The 18,090-nt window shown below is 44.0% G+C and overlaps 1 protein-coding gene and 1 long non-coding RNA gene across 2 annotated transcripts; one reads left to right on the top strand and one right to left on the bottom strand.

The window, feature by feature from the left end:
* The first annotated feature begins 27 nt into the window (after window positions 1-27).
* Window positions 28-4,385, top strand: LOC120042537 (dynein regulatory complex protein 9-like). The gene is made up of 5 exons (XM_038987377.1): window positions 28-255; window positions 1,144-1,218; window positions 2,288-2,419; window positions 3,755-3,856; window positions 4,029-4,385. The coding sequence occupies exons 1-5, from the start codon at window positions 106-108 to the stop codon at window positions 4,128-4,130; spliced, it is 561 nt and encodes a 186-aa protein (XP_038843305.1). The 5' UTR covers window positions 28-105; the 3' UTR covers window positions 4,131-4,385.
* Window positions 4,386-10,617: 6,232 nt separating this feature from the next.
* On the bottom strand, window positions 10,618-16,852 carry LOC120042554. Its single transcript, XR_005476139.1, has 3 exons — window positions 16,839-16,852; window positions 16,433-16,510; window positions 10,618-11,432 (listed from the first exon to the last, which is right to left on the bottom strand). It is a non-coding gene; the product is annotated as an uncharacterized LOC120042554 (long non-coding RNA).
* Between the last annotated feature and the right edge of the window lie 1,238 nt (window positions 16,853-18,090).

Genomic DNA, 18,090 nt, shown 5'->3' with positions numbered 1-18,090 from the left:
CCTCCCGGTTTTTCATTCTCAGGTAAATACATGACAAAGTATTGGCAACTTATGTAATACTTTGCGCAAACTGTCTTAATGTTGTCCCTTTAGCGACGTGAGGAGATGACTGCCCACCTGAAGGACCAGCTACACGGGAGGAAAGCTAAGACTGGGCTGGAGAGGAAGTATGTGAAGAGCAGCGCGGAGCTGCTGGTGTACCAGGGACAGAAGATCAACACACACTCTGAGAAGCAGCTGGAGGAAGAGATCAGGGTGTGTGTCTTTGTGGCACTGTCCAGAATCATCCCCTAGCCCCTAAGGCTGTGTTTACACAGGCAGCCCAAATCTGATCTTTTGCCCAATTAGTGGCAAACATCTGATCTTATTGGTCAAAAGACCAATTAGTGGTAAAAGATCTGAATTGGGCTGCCTGTGTAAACGCAGTCTAAGTGCCTCATGCAGTGGCGGATTGGCAATTCTGACAAATGCCAGATGGGCTGGACCATTTTTGTTGTTGGGTAGGCTGGTCGAAATTGACACACACACACAAATATATATTTTTATATAAAGACATGGCCGGCGGCCCATGGGCCTGTTAAGATTTGTTGTACAGAGTTTTGCGCAATTTCTATGTTCTACTAATCTATAATGAGCTTTTGGCTGACCAGTGGGCAACAGCCATCTAGTTAATGTGTATTGAGTTTCCACTTCCTCTGATGTTGAACCTCAAGTTAATTAGCCTATGATATTACTTAGTGCACATATGTATTTAAATGTCATGTGTCAACACTGCTCCCAGTGTCTAATTAGGGTGTGTAGGGTCAGGGTGTGTGTGTGGGGTGTGTGTGGGGGGGGGGGGGTTAGTTGTCGGCGCATGTAGTGATGGGGGCTGGTGTGGATGAAATGCCAGGGATGAATTCTTGTTCCAGGCCACCCATGAAGATCTCATAGAATTGGGTAGGTATTGCTTTTTGCTAATACCTACACATTTCTTGTAGCTATCCCATCCTTTCAGATCTACACAAGTGGCTAGGGGGTGTTTCTGGACAGAGCCTTTGGTGTGACTTGGCTACAGACTTTGTAGTAACTGTGAGGTTTGGATGTACAGAGATGGTTACCACTACATGTGCATCTGTGTAATCATTGTTCCTCTGTCCTCAGCTACTGCAGGAGAGGTTGGAGGAGGAGAGGAGAGTTCATATGGAGATGGAGACTTTCCTCAAGAAACATCAGACAGTACGTGTGCAGTGGTGGTTGGAAAATGGCATGACATGACTTGTGTATAGGAGCATAATTTATCTTTTGTGTGACATATACAGTACCGGTCAAAAGTGTTAAAATACCTACTCATTCCAGGGTTTTCTTTATTTTTACTAATTTTCTACATTCTAGAATAATAGTGAACACATCAAAACAATGAAATAACACATGGAATCATGTAGTAACCAAAAAAGTGTTAAAAAACAACAGGAAAATGACCCAACACACCTCCAGGCTGTGTAAGGGCTATTTGACCAAGAAGGAGAGTGATGGAGTGCTGCATCAGATGACCAGGCCTCCACAAAAACCCCGACCTTACCCAAATTGAGATGGTTTGGTATGAGTCGGACCGCAGAGTGATAGAAGAGCAGCCAACAAGTGCTCAGCATATGTGGGAACTTCTTCAAGACTGTTGAAAAAGCATTCCAGGTGGTGAAGCTGTTTGAGAGAATGCCAAGAGTGTGCAAAGCAGTCATCAAGGCAAAGGGTGGCTATTTAAAGTATAAAATATAATGAGTTATTTGAACACTTTTTTGGTTACAACATGATTCCATATGTGTTATTTCATAGTTTTGATGTCTTCACTATTATTCTACAATGTAGATAATAGTTAAAAATAAAGGAAAACCCTTGAATGAGTAGGTGTTCTAAAACTTTGGACCGGTATTGTATATTGGGTGTAGTAGGATGACTTGGTACATTCTTTGAGCTGCCATCTAAATGCTGTTATTTTATTGCAATAGTAGAATCCCAAATCAATCCCTAGCACCTATTCAGGGTTCGGCAACCTTTACGACAGCAATAGCAATTAAAACATTTTTAATCACAAAAAATGTGTTGGGGGAGCTGTACAAGAAATTGATGAGCCCTTGTCTCTAGAGCAATAGCGGCCATAGCTGGGATTTAGCACCACGAATAGCTGCAGATCAAATCACTGCAAAATCTGACTTTCAGAACCACAAAACAGTGGACAGCGGCCGTCAGCAGAGCCATATTTGTCTGTCAGGTGAAGCTGCAACAATGTGTGTTTGTGTGCACCTCTCAGAGTCTGGATGAGAAGCTGGAGGTGTGGATGGAGCGCTATGAGAGAGACATGGAGGACAAGCAGCAGGAGCTCAACAGCCTGAGGAACAAAAAAGCTAACAATCTCTCCCAGCTCCAGGAGCTGGCCAAGAAGGTGAGGACAAAGCCTGGGTTGATTTCATTAGGCACCAAACAGGGAAAAACAGACTGAAATAGGGAGGGACCACCTGGACTTTTCTAAAAAGAAACAGTAGTTTTCATTTTCCGTTGAATAATGTTTTGCTTCGGTGTGCCCTAATGAATACAAGCCTGGTCTGCATGGCTCACAACCCATTTCTTTCTGTAGTATACGGTTTAGCGCACTGACACTAGGTAATGAATAGGATAGTAGGCCTGATATACACTGAGTATACCAAACATTAGGAACACCGTCCTATTATTGAGTTGCACATCCCACCTGCAAATAAACTGTTATTACAAGTCCTCAGATCATTAAAGGGGAAATCTGCAGTTGCTACATACGTTTTTTTAACTTTTAAATGAATTGTACACTACATAGCCAAAAGTATGTGGACACCCCTTCAAAGTAGTGGATTCTATAACTAAACCCGAGATAGACCACAGTCTGTCGTTTTCAATATATTGGCGCGTTCTAGCATGCATCTGCATATTTCCGTCGGGGAACGCCTACTCTGTGAAGTGCGCCTGTGCAATAACTCAATTCACCCTTGCACTCCTAAACAACGCAATTTAAAAAAAACTTTTACCCTTTTGCAAAGTCTACAAAACATAGTCCACTCTGTTCATAACAGATTGTAGTTTTGGGAACAGAAAACTGTATTGAGATCAAATGTTTCATCAAGGAGAAAATGTGCAGAATGACGGCCAAAATCCACCTTCTCCAACTGCAGGTCATTGGGCTTCCTCTCACTACCATATTTGGTACTGAGTGGAAACGCCAAGCAGATGCTTCACATCTGGTGAAATATCTGTCTCATTGTTCTGTGACACAATCTTCATAGACAAACATTGGCAGTAGAATGGCCCTTACTGAAGAGTTCAGCGACTTTCAACGTGGAATTGTCATAGGATGCCACCTTTCCAAAAAGTCAGTTTGTCAAATTTCTGCCCTGCTAGAGCTGCACTGGTCAACTGTAGGTGCTCTTATTGTGAAGTGGAAACGTCTAGGAGCAACAACAGTTCAGCCGCGAAGTGGTAGGCCACACAAGCTCACAGAATGGGACCGCCGAGTCCAGAAGCGCGTAAAAATGTCTGTCCTCGGTTGCAACACTCACTACCGAGTTCCAAACTGCCTCTGGAAGCAACGTCAGCACAAGAACTGTTCATCAGGAGCTCCATGTAATGAGTTTCCATACATAGCTTTTTACTAAAATAGACTGCAAATTGCCGCTTTTAGAAAGTATACCCGTATGGAACAGAAATTGTACTCTGGATATTGACTCGGTCTTTGTACTTTCTTCTGTTCCAGTACAGAGACATTGAGCAGGTGGTCATCGAGGACAGGATGGAGAAAGAGGCCCTACGCAGGAAGCTGGAGAAGGAACATATGGAGCGAGACGCAGCCACCAAGGTAATCATTGAACAATCTTTAATAAATCACCACCACCTGCCCAGCAAGGAAACCAATCACATCCAGTGGCAGTGCAGTGTTTAATGCCATGCATCTTGTTCACAACTGTACTCCCCTCTTCTTTTGTTCATTACACTAAATCATTTTCTTATTCCCTGTCTGTCACTTGCAGATCCAGTCGTGGTGGAGGGGAACATTAGTGCGACGTGGCCTGAGCCCCTATAAGAAAGGCAAGAAGCCCAAGGAGGGAAAGAAGGGAAAGAAGAAAAAGTGAGGTGTCCCTTCTTCAAGAGCTCCAGTGAAAGGAAACCAAAAAAAAATCTCAATACAGACATGTTACTTTTCATCAATGTTCAATTCCTGATTACAGACAATCTAAGTCGACACTGGCCTGTAGGCAAATATATCTTCAATGAGAAAAGCTTTTTTTTTTCTTCAACAGAGTAAAGTTGGCATGGTCATTTTGAATACTACTACCACCATTGCCAGGTTCTTACTTATATGCAGTCTAACACAAGGGCAAGAATGGTAATAAACAAGCGTACTCATGAGACTGAAATGGGTAACTTTTATTAATGCACTTTAAAGAATTCCAAATATTAATTCCAGAAAATAATAATTCCATTTTGTACATGTTTTCAGGGACAATTTCTCAGCAAACGGTGTAAAAAGTTAAAAAGACCATGTTGCGGTCATGAAAGAAGGTCCTCTCTTTATCTGGTACCTACTTGTAAACATATGGAATGTATCTATTTTACTGTACAAATGTCACAGGGTCCAGACCCAGCAGTAGGGGCACATGATTTCTGCTGGAGAAAGCCCAAGTCAGTCGACATAAGTTAGGAGGGGGGAAAATATCTAAACAAAACATTTATAATATATTTAAAATCACCTTTAACTTCCCTTTTCAGAACTCTGAGTCTTATCAAAAACAAAAGTTAAAATGGCAAAAACATACCTCTGATATATTTTTTCACTTCAGAAGCTACGTAGGCTGATTCCCAGTCTACATCGCTTTTACTGTAGGGATGTGCATCTATGTAGGCAGATTCCCAGTCTACATCGCTTTTACTGTAGGGATGTGCATTTAAGTAGGCATGCTACGTAGCTTTTACTGTTGGGATGTGCATCTATGTAGGCAGTCTACTTAGCTTTTACTGTAGGGATGTGCATCTATGTAGGCAGTCTACGTAGCTTTTACTGTAGGGATGTGCATCTATGTAGGCAGCCTACGTAGCTTTTACTGTAGGGATGTGCATCTATGTAGGCAGCCTACGTAGCTTTTACTGTAGGGATGTGCATCTATGTAGGCAGATTCCCAGTCTACATCGCTTTTACTGTAGGGATGTGCATCTATGTAGGCAGATTCCCAGTCTACATCGCTTTTACTGTAGGGATGTGCATCTATGTAGGCAGATTCCCAGTCTACATCGCTTTTACTGTAGGGATGTGCATCTATGTAGGCAGATTCCCAGTCTACATCGCTTTTACTGTAGGGATGTGCATCTATGTAGGCTGATTCCCAGTCTACATCGCTTTTACTGTAGGGATGTGCATCTATGTAGGCAGATTCCCAGTCTACATCGCTTTTACTGTAGGGATGTGCATCTATGTAGGCAGCCTACGTAGCTTTTACTGTAGGGATGTGCATCTATGTAGGCAGATTCCCAGTCTACATCGCTTTTACTGTAGGGATGTGCATCTATGTAGGCAGCCTACGTAGCTTTTACTGTAGGGATGTGCATCTATGTAGGCAGCCTACGTAGCTTTTACTGTAGGGATGTGCATCTATGTAGGCAGCCTACGTAGCTTTTACTGTAGGGATGTGCATCTATGTAGGCAGCCTACGTAGCTTTTACTGTAGGAATGTGCATCAAAGTAGGCAGCCTACGTAGCTTCTGAAAGGAAAAATATATATCAGAGGTATGTTTTTACCATTTTAACTTTCTTTTAGATAAGAGTTCTGAAAAGGGAGGCTGGGAATCTGCCTACAAGATCCCCGACCCCATCAATCAGTGGTCCTTGGGTCTATCTTCACCAGAGTATTATTGTCAGCTCTAAGGCTAGCACTCCCTCATCCCCCTCCCTGGGAACGAGAGGTTGTGTCTGCCTCATTAGAACTAAGAGTCAGTCCGTTAACCTGACTTTCTGTGGGTAACACTGCTCTATGTAGAGCTGGGCCATGTTCATTAGGGCATGCAACTGAACTGCAATGTTTCTTATTGGACAAGTACAGGTAATCCCTGTTTCAGTGTGTTTTCTTCTGTTTGGTGCCTAATGAGCACGACCTTGTCAATGGGGTTCACTAAGGACAGCGCTAGTGACAAATAAATACTGTTCCGGTCTGGCAGATTACTGTAACCGCTGCCAGACCAAATTAGCAATATGCACACCTGTGTGTGTAGCAAGAGCCACATTTGTGTCTATAAGATGTGTTTGAACAATTCACCAAAAACAACTTGATCATGAGAAGAATTGGAAAGGTGTCTCGAACACTGTCAATAGTTAAATCTGTAGATCCATTTGAATGTCATACAAACTTGGCTACATGTAGTGATAAAAAGATTAGTTCTGTGCATGAGGGAGACACTGTCATATTCACTACTACTTGTCTACGGTCTCAACTCTCCATGTTGAACTCAAATGTGAAGGTGATGAGGTGGTTTGTAAAAAATACAAGAAAAAAAGAAACGTTTGTTTGTAGAAAATAAAAAAGGTAGTGTATGTTTATCCCCAGTGCCTTAGCCCCAGAACCTGGCCGGCCCCAACAGCTCATCAGTAGAGTGGACTACAATAAGAAATAACCGTTACTGCAAGATAAAAACACAGATACTAATGCAAAGTTGCAGGCCTTGATGTCATGCTGTCAGTCAACCTGCCCATATGCTGTCAGTCAACCTGCCCATACACACACCCTTGATTAGAGACTTGACTGAGCTGTGCTCAAGGAAGAAGTTGCCTGTAAACGCTGGTCTAGGATCAGCTTGAACCAATCCCACTCGTAACACTAACCTTTTAAGAGGCCTGTTTTCTTTTCTTATAGTACTTTTTATTTTACTTCCCTGGCCCAGCGCTTAGGGACATCGTCCAATCCATGTAGCTACACGAGAACGCAACTCCTTGTGGAAAAACACATGAATTACAGCTTTATACATGGGTGATTCTACAGAAGCGGTGCAAATTGCAATCCCACCCCGAAAAAAATATATATATATATATAAAAAAAATAAAAAGCTAAGTCTCCAAACTTAGGACATCTATATACATCACAATATGTTCTAAGGCAATACCAAATATATTGTTAAATTATTATAGTACAAAGTAATTGTTTATACACATTTCTTTTGAGAGGTGTTCTATTATATTGAAAGATACTGATCTAATAAGCAGTTGTTTATTTTTAAACATCTTTCCAAAAAAAGAATGCTGTCCCACATTTTGACATCACTAACTAAACACACACAATAAAAGACTGTGCCTTAAGCAACTCCTACAAATATCACCAGGTGTTGGGATTGCACCCCTCTCCAGCATGACCACATGGTGAGTAGTCTATCTGCAAACATTTCCGATAAAATTTTTGAGCAAGTTGGTAAATCTTAATCTATTTTTAAATAGTGTCAGTACCAAACATCTCATATATCAAGAAATGTGTAAAGTACGCTTTTGGGATGTACATACAGTGCATTCAGAAAGTATTCAGACCCCATGACTTTTTCCCACTCATCAATCTACACACAATACCCTATAATGACGAAGCAAAAACAGTTTTTTAAAAACATTTTTGCACATGTATAAAAAATACAAAAATGGAAATATCACATTTACCTAAGTATTCAGGCCCTTTAGTTCGTACTTTGTTGAAGCACCTTTTGCAGCGATTACAGCCTTGACTCTACAAGCCTAGCACACCTATATTTGGGGAGTTTCTTCCCATTCTTCTCTGCAGATCCTCTCAAGCTCTGTCAGGTTGGATGGAGAGCGTCGCTGCACAGCTATTTTCAAGTCTCTCCAGAGATTCCAGGCTCTGGCTGGGCCCCTCAAGGACATTCAGAGACGTGTCCTGAAGCCAGTCCTGCGTTGTCTTGGCTGTGCGCTTAGGGTCATTGTCTTGTTGGAAGGTAAACCTTCACCCCAGTCTGAGGTCCTGAGTGTTCTGGAGCAGGTTTTCATCAAGGATCTCTGTACTTTGCTCTGTTCATCTTTCCCTCGATCCTGATTAGTCTCCCAGTCCCTGCCACTGAAAAATGTCCCCACAGCATGATGCTGCCACCACCACCATCTTTCACCTTAGTGATGGTGCCAGGTTTCCTCCAGACGTTACACTTGGTATTCAGGCCAAAGAGTTGGTTTCATCAGAGCAGAGAATCTTGTTTCTGATGGTCTGAGAGTCCTTTGGGTGCCTTTGGGTAAACTCAAAGCGGGCTGTCAAGTACATTTTACTGAGGAGTGGCTTCCGTCTGGCCACTCTACCATAAAGGCCTGATTGGTGGAGTGCTGCAGAGATGGTTGTCCTTCTGGAAGGTCCTCCCATCTCCACAGAGGAACTCGGGAGCTCTGTCAGAATGACCATTGGGTTCTTGGTCACCTCCTAGCTCTAGGAAGAGACTTGGTGGTTCCAAACGTAAGAATAATGGAGGCCACTGTGTTTTTTGGGACCTTCAATGCTGCAGACATTTTTTGGTACCCTTCCCCTACGGACAATTTCTTCGACCTCATGGCTTGGTTTTTGCTCTAACATGCACTGTCAACTGTTGGAGCTTATATAGACAGGTGTGTGCCTCTGCAAATCATGCCCAATGAAGTTGTAGTAACAGCTCAAGGATGATCAATGGAAACAGGATGCACCTGAGCTCAATTTCGAGTCTCATAGCAAAAGATCTGAATAGTTACGTAAATAAGATATTTCATTAAAAAATATTTTTTTAGATACATTTTAAAACAAAGAAAATGCTTCCGCGTTGTTAATATGGGGTATTGTGTGTAGATTGATGAGGTGAAAAAAATATTGTATGTTTTAGAATAAGGCTGTAACGTAAGAAGATGTGGAAATTAAAGATAGCTAGCAATATGTTAGCCAGTGGAGGCTGCTGAGGGGAGGACGGCTCATAAATGGCTGGAACAGCGCAAATGGAATGGCAACAAACCATGTGTTTGATACCATTCCATACATTCCGCTCCAGCCATTGCAACAAGCCCGTCCTCCCAAATTAAGGTGCCACCAACCTCATTTGATGTTCAAAATAAGTCAAACTGAAAAAGTCACAACCGAAACAATTGACACCATGGAGATATACAGAGGTTTCATCTTTGTATCTATGCCATTATGGCATCTGTGACAGCACGGGCAGTGCCATTGAGGCCATCTTCATTTTAAAGTTGCATGCGCCATGATCTACCAACTGAGCTACAGAGGACCACCATGTACCCACTTTCAAAATTGCACCTTGTGCATTATACTACTAGAATGTTCAGGAGTAAATTGAAAGCCTGACTGAGTCCCCCCCCCCCCAAGACCACATTCGGTCTTTAACTTGTCATGGTCTCAACTCACTGGGTCTGGATCTTGGGACCAACAAAGTCCTGGTAGAAATCTTGGTCTTGGCTTCTGGATATTACCTTACTCTTTGGTTTACAAACAATAGGCAACCCAATTTGAAGAAGCCAATGCTCTCTGATCATTGGCTGATCACTTCCAAACCCATAGGAATCCCCACACAGTTGACTACTTTTAAATAGTGGAAGCCCTCAATGGTAATGTCTATACTGAAACGAGTTATATCTATCGGAGTCCTCCATTTATGTCTATGATTGACACCCTTGCCACCGAAACGCCTGTTATTTTGTCAATTTGGTTTGCAAAATATTTCTCCAATGAATCTATAATGGAAGGTTAATCAAAATAATCACTATTGTGCATGGTTCTTCCTTTATTGCAACTTTTTCACTGTGTTTTCTAATAACACTTTTTTTTTGGGGGGGGGGGGGGGGTAAGGTAAATTCAGATAAATATTTCAAATATGCAATACAAACAAAGTGTGTGAGTAGTATATATGTCCACCTGAAATATGTTGGAAGACGTGTGCTGAAAGTTGGGGAAAAATAGGATACAAATGCGATTTTTTTTTTGTCCCAGTTTGCACCACTTCTGTATAATGACCCTGAGGGTACAAAACATTAAGAAAACCTCCTTTTCCATGACCGACTGACCAGGTGAAAGCTGATCCTTTATTAAATCCACTTCAAATCAGTGTAGATGAAGGGGAGGAGACAGGTTAAAGAAGGAGTTTTTAGACTTGAGACAATTGAGATATGGATTGTATGTGTGCCATTCAGAGGGTGAATGGGCAAGAAGATATTTAAGTGCCTTTGAACGGGGTATGGTAGTAGATGCCAGGCTCACCGGTTTGTGTCAAGAACTGCAACTCTGCTGTTTTTTTTACACTCTACAGTTTCCAGTGTGTATCAAGAAAGGTTCACCACCCAAAGGACATCCAGCCAACTTGACAACTGTGGGAAGCATTGGAGTCATCATGGGCCAGCATCCCTGTAGAATGCTTTCGACACCTTGTAGAGTCTAGGCCCTGACGAATTGAGGCTGTTCTGGGGGTGCAACTGAATATTAGGAAGGTGTTCGTAATGTTTTGTACACATTTTGAGAAAGTATAAAGCGTAGATTCCCGGAGCGCCCTCTCTCTCTCTAATCCAGCATCGGTTTTTGATTCAGCCAGCTCGTGATTTGACCACAATAACAAAACAAAAAAAGACGGGTTCATTTAATAACAGCCATTTTAAGTGTTGGCAGCATCAATGTTCCCATGATGACAGACCACCACCGTTATTGTTGCTCTTTGTAGCACATGACCTTAAAAGGTTACTTATGCAACTGACAACTTCCTAGTCTCCTAACCCTTCCCCATACACCCACCCAACCCCTCTGACATGCAAGGATCTAACATGTGAAAGTAAAAGGAATATGAAAAATAAGATGAAATAATAATAGAAAATAAAACAACCCCTACTGAACATAGATAAGAGGAGGATGGAGAGAGAAGTCAAATGACTAATAATAGAAAATAAAAAACCACTCTTACTCGCCGTCCAACTGACTGTTTGTCTGGGACAATCTCGGTTGTCCATCTGTTCGTCCGTCAGTCTTTAGAGGCTGCAAGTCGTAAGCAGTCTGTGTGAGGACACAAGAGGAAGAGACAGTCATCCCTTTCTTTGACGTACTCGTGCTCCCTCTTCTCTCTTCATTGGGGAAGACCTGTCTGGGAAGGCTGGGTGACCCTGTATGGTTGAGGGGGGGGGGGGGTCTAGGGTTGAGGGGAAGTGGGGGGTGGTCGAGAGGGAAAGCCATATAACGTACATTCGGAGAGCGAGAGGGTGGGTCCTGTATCTGTCCATCCATGAGTGAGTGTGGAACTCTGCTGCCCTACATGGCCAGAGGGTTAGTGGTGGTGGCAGGGGAGGTTGTGTATTTGGGCGGGGCCAGCTCCAGGAGCGCACGTACCGTCCCGGCCACCAGGGGGAGCCCTCTCTCCTCCAGGATGTGGAGGGGCAGGCACAGCTGGGTCTGAGGCCAGATGAAGAGCACACGCACACAGACAACAAAGGGAGGAGGGAAAACGGGAGAACAAAAAAGGGTATGTCAATGGATGGGTAAATAATAACAAACTACCAAAAGATAACAGAAATCAACACAAATGGAAAGACAAACTCAACATAAGATGGAAAAGGAGGTGAATGGGATCCAAACGGCATGACCTTTAGGAGAGCATGGAAGCGGAGCAGGGAGCAGGTGTGCAAACACAGGCACAGGGTTACAATAAGTAGGGACTTGTGAACTGAGACACCCACTGAACAACATATCCCACAGGAGCAAATATGGAGGGAGCAGGAGAGAGAGAGAACAAGCTGAACACAAGCAGAAGTAGCGAGGAGAGAAGACAGGCGGCAAAGAGGAAGGAAGTCACACCAAATATTTGGTTCATTTTATTGTGAAAGGAGGAGCTCTGGGAAAGAGTTGAAAGGTCAACAACAGAAGACACAGGAGAGATAGACACGTGGTTACACACACTGGAAGCAAACAGACCACTGACAGAGAGAACATACACACCGCTCTTCAGAGCCAGAGGAGACATTACTCCTTGTCATTCAGCATAGACCAACAACAAACTACACACACAGCCTGCGTCCCCCGAATGGCACCCTATTCCCTATTGAGTGCACTACTTCTAACCAGGGGGCACATAGGAATCGGATTAAAAGTAGTGCACTATAAAGAATAGGGTCCTATTTGGAACAAACCACAGATTCACTCTGTCTCACAAAATATGTGCTTTGTCTTCGTATAGAACGGTATAAGAGCACTCATTGCGATATACAGTGCCTTCAGAAAGTATTCACACCTCTTGACTTTTTCCACATTTTGTTGGAACACACACAATACCCCATAATGTTAAAGTGGAATTATGTTTTTAATTAAAAATTTAACGCTGAAATCAATAAGTTTTTGTGACAAAATGTGGAAAAAGTTAAGGGGTGTGAAAACTTTCGGAAGGCACTGTAGTCCTGCCATATCCTGGGGCTGATTGTTACCACAGCTTGTGCCTACATAGACTGGTCCCAGATCTGTTTGTGCCATCTTACCCGCACAAACGCATCTGGAACCAGGCTAGTGTTAAACACATTCATCACACACCAGAGACACAAAATGGGGGTAGAGTGAAGTTGCCCCTACACTGATCTTGGGTCAGTTTAGCATTTTACCTACTAAAGGTTAAAGACAAAGTGAAACATTGTAGTAAGTTAAAAGGGCTTTTGATAACCAAATGTGATAAAGAAGCAAGTTCAAACCCTTAAACCAGTACAAAAAAAAACATTAGAAAATTGCCTCATTGACTACTGCGTGCCGTGTGAACTTGAGTGGCTTCCAGACATGTCTATAAATTGTATTTGGGAGTATGGCTAGACAGTACACTGTCATTCTCTCAGCACATATCCAAGCTGCAGGCTAAGGTAAAATCTAGAGTTGTTTTTTTCTATCGTAATCACTCCTCTTTCACCCCAGCAGCCAAACTAACCTTAATTCAGATGACCATCCTACCCATGCTACATTACAAAGACGTAATTTATAGATCAGCAGGTAAGGGTGCTCTCGAGTGGCTAGATGTGCTTTACCATTCGGCCATCAGATTTGCCACCAATGCTCCTTATAGGACACATCCTTGCACTCTATACTCCCATCTCAGTATACCCAGCGCAAGACCCACTGGTTGATGCTTATTTATAAAACCCTCTTAGGCATCACTCCCCCTATCTGAGATGCCTACTGCAACACTCATCTTCCACATACTCCACCCGTTCTGCCAGTCCTATTCTGTTAAAGGTCCCCAAATTACACACATCCCTGGGCCGCTCGTCTTTTCAGTTCGCTGCAGCTAGCGACTGGAAACGAGCTGCAACAAACACTCAAACTGGACAGTTTTATCTCAATCTCAACATTCAAAGACTCAATCATGGACACTCTTACTGACACTTGTGGTTGCTTAACACGATCTATTGTTATCTACCATGTTTGTGCTGCTACCATGTGGCGATGTTGTCATGATGTGTTGCTACTATGTTGTGCTGTCATGTGTTTCTGTCATGTTGTGTAGTTGTCTCTTTCGTTGTGATGTGTGTTTTGTCCTACATTATAATTTTTTAGCCCCCATTCTCACAGGAGGTATTTTGCCTCTTGGTAGGCAGTCATTGTAAATAAGAACTTGTTCTTAACTGACTTACATAGTTAAGTAAAAAATGAACTTGTGCAAGTTGGGCTATCATAGCTAGGTAGTAAGACCAAAACCACTCCAAGCTCAGCTATCATTGATGGATATTTTGTTAGTTAGCTAGCGATGTTATCAGAACAGCTTGCGACAGTGCAGAATTTTACTATGGATACTGGCAGCATCGTGTGGTAAGTCTGACTACTAGCTGCAATTGATTTAATAGGAGTGGACATTTAACAACCTACATGTCTGTAGCTAACGTTAGCTTGCATTAACTGAATACTTGTTTTACTAGTCAGCTGTTTCTAGCCCAGCTAGCCTCGCTTAGGTTTGGCACATCTGAAGTCCCTCACTGCAAACCATATTGAATACTGTTTTATGCATAGTGTACACCATGTGCCTACAAAAGTGACTATTGTTGTGGGCACTACCATGCGGTTTGCTAAGCTTTTTGCTCTTAGCTAGCTTGATGGCTAACAGTACGATCGATGCCCGTCTAAACTACTGTAATGCCTCACACAGCTAGACCTTGCTCGCTGAATGAACACAAACACATGTGCAATTGGGTTATTGACTGGACTATACAAGTTTATTCAATGCTAGCTAACTGCTTTGCTATTGTGGACGTCATGTATTTAGCTCCTTACTAATGTCGGGAAACAGTAGATCCGATGCCCCTGCCCATGTGAAAATTACAATTATATAGCCTACATCTGACTAAGCTCAAAACTTATGCAAGTGGATTTTTTGACAGGACAATACAGGCTTGTTAACATGATTGTTATTATTTTATTGTTGTTCCATCTCAAATTGGTAGTTTTAGCTTTTCGTTTATTCACTTCTTGAACAAAAAGCCATGCGTACAGTTCGGTGCGGACGCTCTACCATTCCCATGACGTTTTTTTCAATATGGCTGTGGCCACATCTTTCCAAGCTTGTGCTAGGTGCTCCAAAACCTATCATATGTTTTAAAAGCATTTTCATAACATCACGTTCAACAACGTTACCTAATGTCGACATGTAAAATGTAGGTTGATTTGAGCATTTCAGGTTAGGATTGGGGAAGGGGAAGGTTAGGTTAGGATTGGGGAAGCAGATCCTAGATCTGTACCTAGGGGTAACATCACCCCGGAGCCACAAAATGAGCGTTAGGACAGAGGGGGGCTCGATCACAGACAGTCAAGGAGAAAAAGGTGCCTGTAGGATACTTGATTGTGCGTCAGCAAGGACTCAAAGGCTTACAAATTACCCTCGGCTACCTGCTCTCTTCTTGATTAGGCAAAAACGTCCGACTGACTTTGCAGCTAAGGCGAAGCCGTGTTCGAGTCAGGAAAGAAGAGAAGCGATAGGGCGTTGAATGGTCAGATTACTCGTGGTTGTTTCTTCTCAGAGGCAGTCGGGGAGGAGGAAGCACGTAGGCTACATATGACAAGCACTCCTACTTTGATGTTATCTGTGCAATGGAAGCGCTTTCGGGTGGGAAGGTTCCATCTAAAAAACACACGCACACACGTCGGCAGGCGGACAAACTTAAGGCACAGAAGGAGGTTCAGTAGGTAGGTACAGTAGCAGACAGCTCATTGACAACATAGCAACCTCCGGGTCTCGCTGTCTCTCTCAATGGGGGCAGTGCCAGTACATCACAGAAGGGTAACGAGGGAGCATTGAAGGTCCACCTCGCCACTCCTTGAGTGGAAGCAAGTAACCTTCCCCAACAAACAACTGGAACAACAAAATATAAAACCTACTATATGGCTTTTGGCATATGGAGTTGTTCCCTTTTCAGTGGATGGCAAACCAGGCAGTGGCGAGCGCTCCTCTTTGTTATGGTAGAGTGGGACAGAGAGGTCCACTCTCATTCTTGCGTTTTTCCCTTGTCGAGTTCTGCTGCGTCTGAATGGATACCGCTGTGGTGATGGGAGTCGGCGCAATATGAAATGAGAAGCGCGTAGGAGTGCGAGTGGTGTGTGAGCGCGCATGTGTGTGTACGAGTGGTGGAGAGCCAGTTGGGTAAGGTGAGGAAGGGGTTGTGTGGTCCAGACAGACAGTTCAGAGGTGGGGCACCAGGTTGCAGTACAGGGCACACAGCACAGACATGGTGGACAGATAGAAGAGGGCGAAGCCTGCCAGCTGGGCCAGGGGAGAAGGCATTAGGAGGGGGGGAGGAGCCATGGAAAGCAGGACCCCCAGCGTCCAGTAAACACAGCCTCCCCGGCCATCCAGAACCTCCTCCACTGTGCACAGCCTCTCCTGTCCCATGGGCGATGAAGCAGGGGAGAGAATGGGCAGGCAAAGGATACAATTACATAGATAGGGGAGTTGTGTGTTTGGACGGACAGATGGAAGATGAGTTTGAGGGGGAAGTGTTACGGTTAAAAGGAAGAAGAGCGGAGGAGCAGAAAGAGAAAGCTACTGTTAGTAACAGGCAAGCGGCTCTCCAAGTCAAGTTTACAAAAGCTCTGCAGGTTGCCAGTTGAGTTACCTGGAGTCAGCTGATAAAAAGAGCAGGGACAGAGAACTAGGCTAAACTTTAGTGTTGATACAAAAAGCAGAGTAGTAGAGGGAAGAAATCTTATGACAGAAGAGAAAAACCTGCACTGACAGTAGCCTTTAGGTATTTAATTACATTGGTGATGTCACCGTCTGCTACTAGCAAATTAAAATCTGAAGAACAGTCCGTCAGTACAGGTTCTCTTGTATCACATGCTTTTTCTAACCCATCACAAACACACAGACGTTTTAGCATGAGGACTAGTGAGTTGTATACCAGTCCTTTATTCAACTAGTGTGAAGGTCTTACCTGTGGAACCCCGATCCTGCGACACGCCTCCAGAAAGTTCTCCACGTTCCGCCGACACTTGGCCATCGTCAGTTTGGGCTTGATGGACAGAGACAACGATAAGCACAACGACATTGGCTTGTCTCAAATGGCACCCTATTACCTGTATAGTGCACTACTTTTGACCAGGGCCTACGGTCACAGTAGTGCACTATGTAGGGAATAGGGTGCAATTTGGGACATAAGCAGTGTCTGATCATAACCCAAATGCAAATGTATGGCAAAGTAAAAAGGAGCATTGTTGTATTGATATGCTTGAAGTGTAGTGTTCCTGACTGACTAAATTCATTCTAAAACTGACATCTCACTAATGCACGTATGGTATGCACGCACAGCACACGCATAAAGTGCACACACAAACACTCACCACAGCAGGGGAGGCACATGGATGCTGGGTACGGATCGTGGCCGCACATAATTTGCCAGATGGCAGAGGACGACCCCGTCGGTCAGTGCTGCTCCCAGGTCGCTGGGCAAGGACACTTTCAGACGCGACTCTATGTTCTACAAAATAGAGCAGGACACAATTTCAGGGGGATTAGCACAAGTAGGGCCAGGAGTTTTTCCTGACTTTGTGATCTGACCTGGGCTCATAAAGCATCTTAGAGTAATAGTGATGTTCTAGGATCAGATCCCGTGTCCATCTAATTATGATCTGAAAGGAAAGACTGATTCTATTTCAGCACTTCTCTGAAATGCTTTATGTATATGGGCCAAGGAACCCAGTAGAAACTCCAGGCCCTAATGGCTTGGTCAAAAGGCGGGAGAATCTGTTTGTCGGGTGTTGTTCACCTTCCGCAGTTGCTCCACCAGAGCAGCCTCCTCTCCCATGGGGCCTTGAGGCTGGGTAGGGGTCACCTCTTCAGGCTCCGGCCTGGGGGCGGCACCATCACCTGGGGGGGAAGGCAGAACCAGACAGGCTCAAACATACACATACAAGATCAAAAGCTGGTGAAAGCAGAATGGGTGCTAATCATTTATTCTGAAGAGGGTGAAGTCCAGCTCTCTACAGATACAATGGCATGATCAGACGCCTGGCAAACAATGCAGAAGACAAACTACAGTAGATAGACGGAACTCTACAGCCGACAGACAGGCGGAACTCTAGAGAACTCTACAGCAGACAGGCGGAACTCTACAGTAGATAGACGGAACTCTACAGCCGACAGACAGGCGGAACTCTAGAGAACTCTACAGCAGACAGGCGGAACTCTACAGTAGATAGACGGAACTCTACAGCCGACAGACACGGGGAAACTCTAGAGAACTCTACAGCAGACAGGCGGAACTCTAGAGAACTCTACAGCAGACAGGCGGAGCTCCACAGCAGACAGACTGGCGGAACTCTACAGCAGACAGATTGGCGGAACTCTACAGCAGACAGACTGGCGGAACTCTACAGCAGACAGACTGGCGGAACTCTACAGCAGACAGACTGGCGGAACTCTACAGCAGACAGACAGGCGGAACTCTACAGCAGACAGACTGGCGGAACTCTACAGCAACATACAGGCGGAACTCTACAGGAGACAGACTGGCGGAACTCTACAGCAGACAGACAGGCGGAACTCTACAGGAGACAGACTGGCGGAACTCTACAGCAGACAGACTGGCGGAAC

Source organism: Salvelinus namaycush, unplaced genomic scaffold, assembly GCF_016432855.1.
Source record: "Salvelinus namaycush isolate Seneca unplaced genomic scaffold, SaNama_1.0 Scaffold71, whole genome shotgun sequence".
Taxonomy (NCBI): domain Eukaryota; kingdom Metazoa; phylum Chordata; class Actinopteri; order Salmoniformes; family Salmonidae; genus Salvelinus; species Salvelinus namaycush.
This window is presented reverse-complemented; position numbering and strand designations above follow the sequence as displayed.

What these genes read in the sequence shown, in the direction of transcription:
- LOC120042537 (XM_038987377.1), top strand. Translation starts at nt 106, where the DNA reads ATGACTGCCCACCTGAAGGACCAGCTACACGGGAGGAAAGCTAAGACT. An exon ending in AGCTGGAGGAAGAGATCAGG is followed by an intron (nt 256 to 1,143) that starts GTGTGTGTCTTT and finishes CTCTGTCCTCAG; the next exon opens with CTACTGCAGGAGAGGTTGGA. An exon ending in TCCAGGAGCTGGCCAAGAAG is followed by an intron (nt 2,420 to 3,754) that starts GTGAGGACAAAG and finishes CTTCTGTTCCAG; the next exon opens with TACAGAGACATTGAGCAGGT.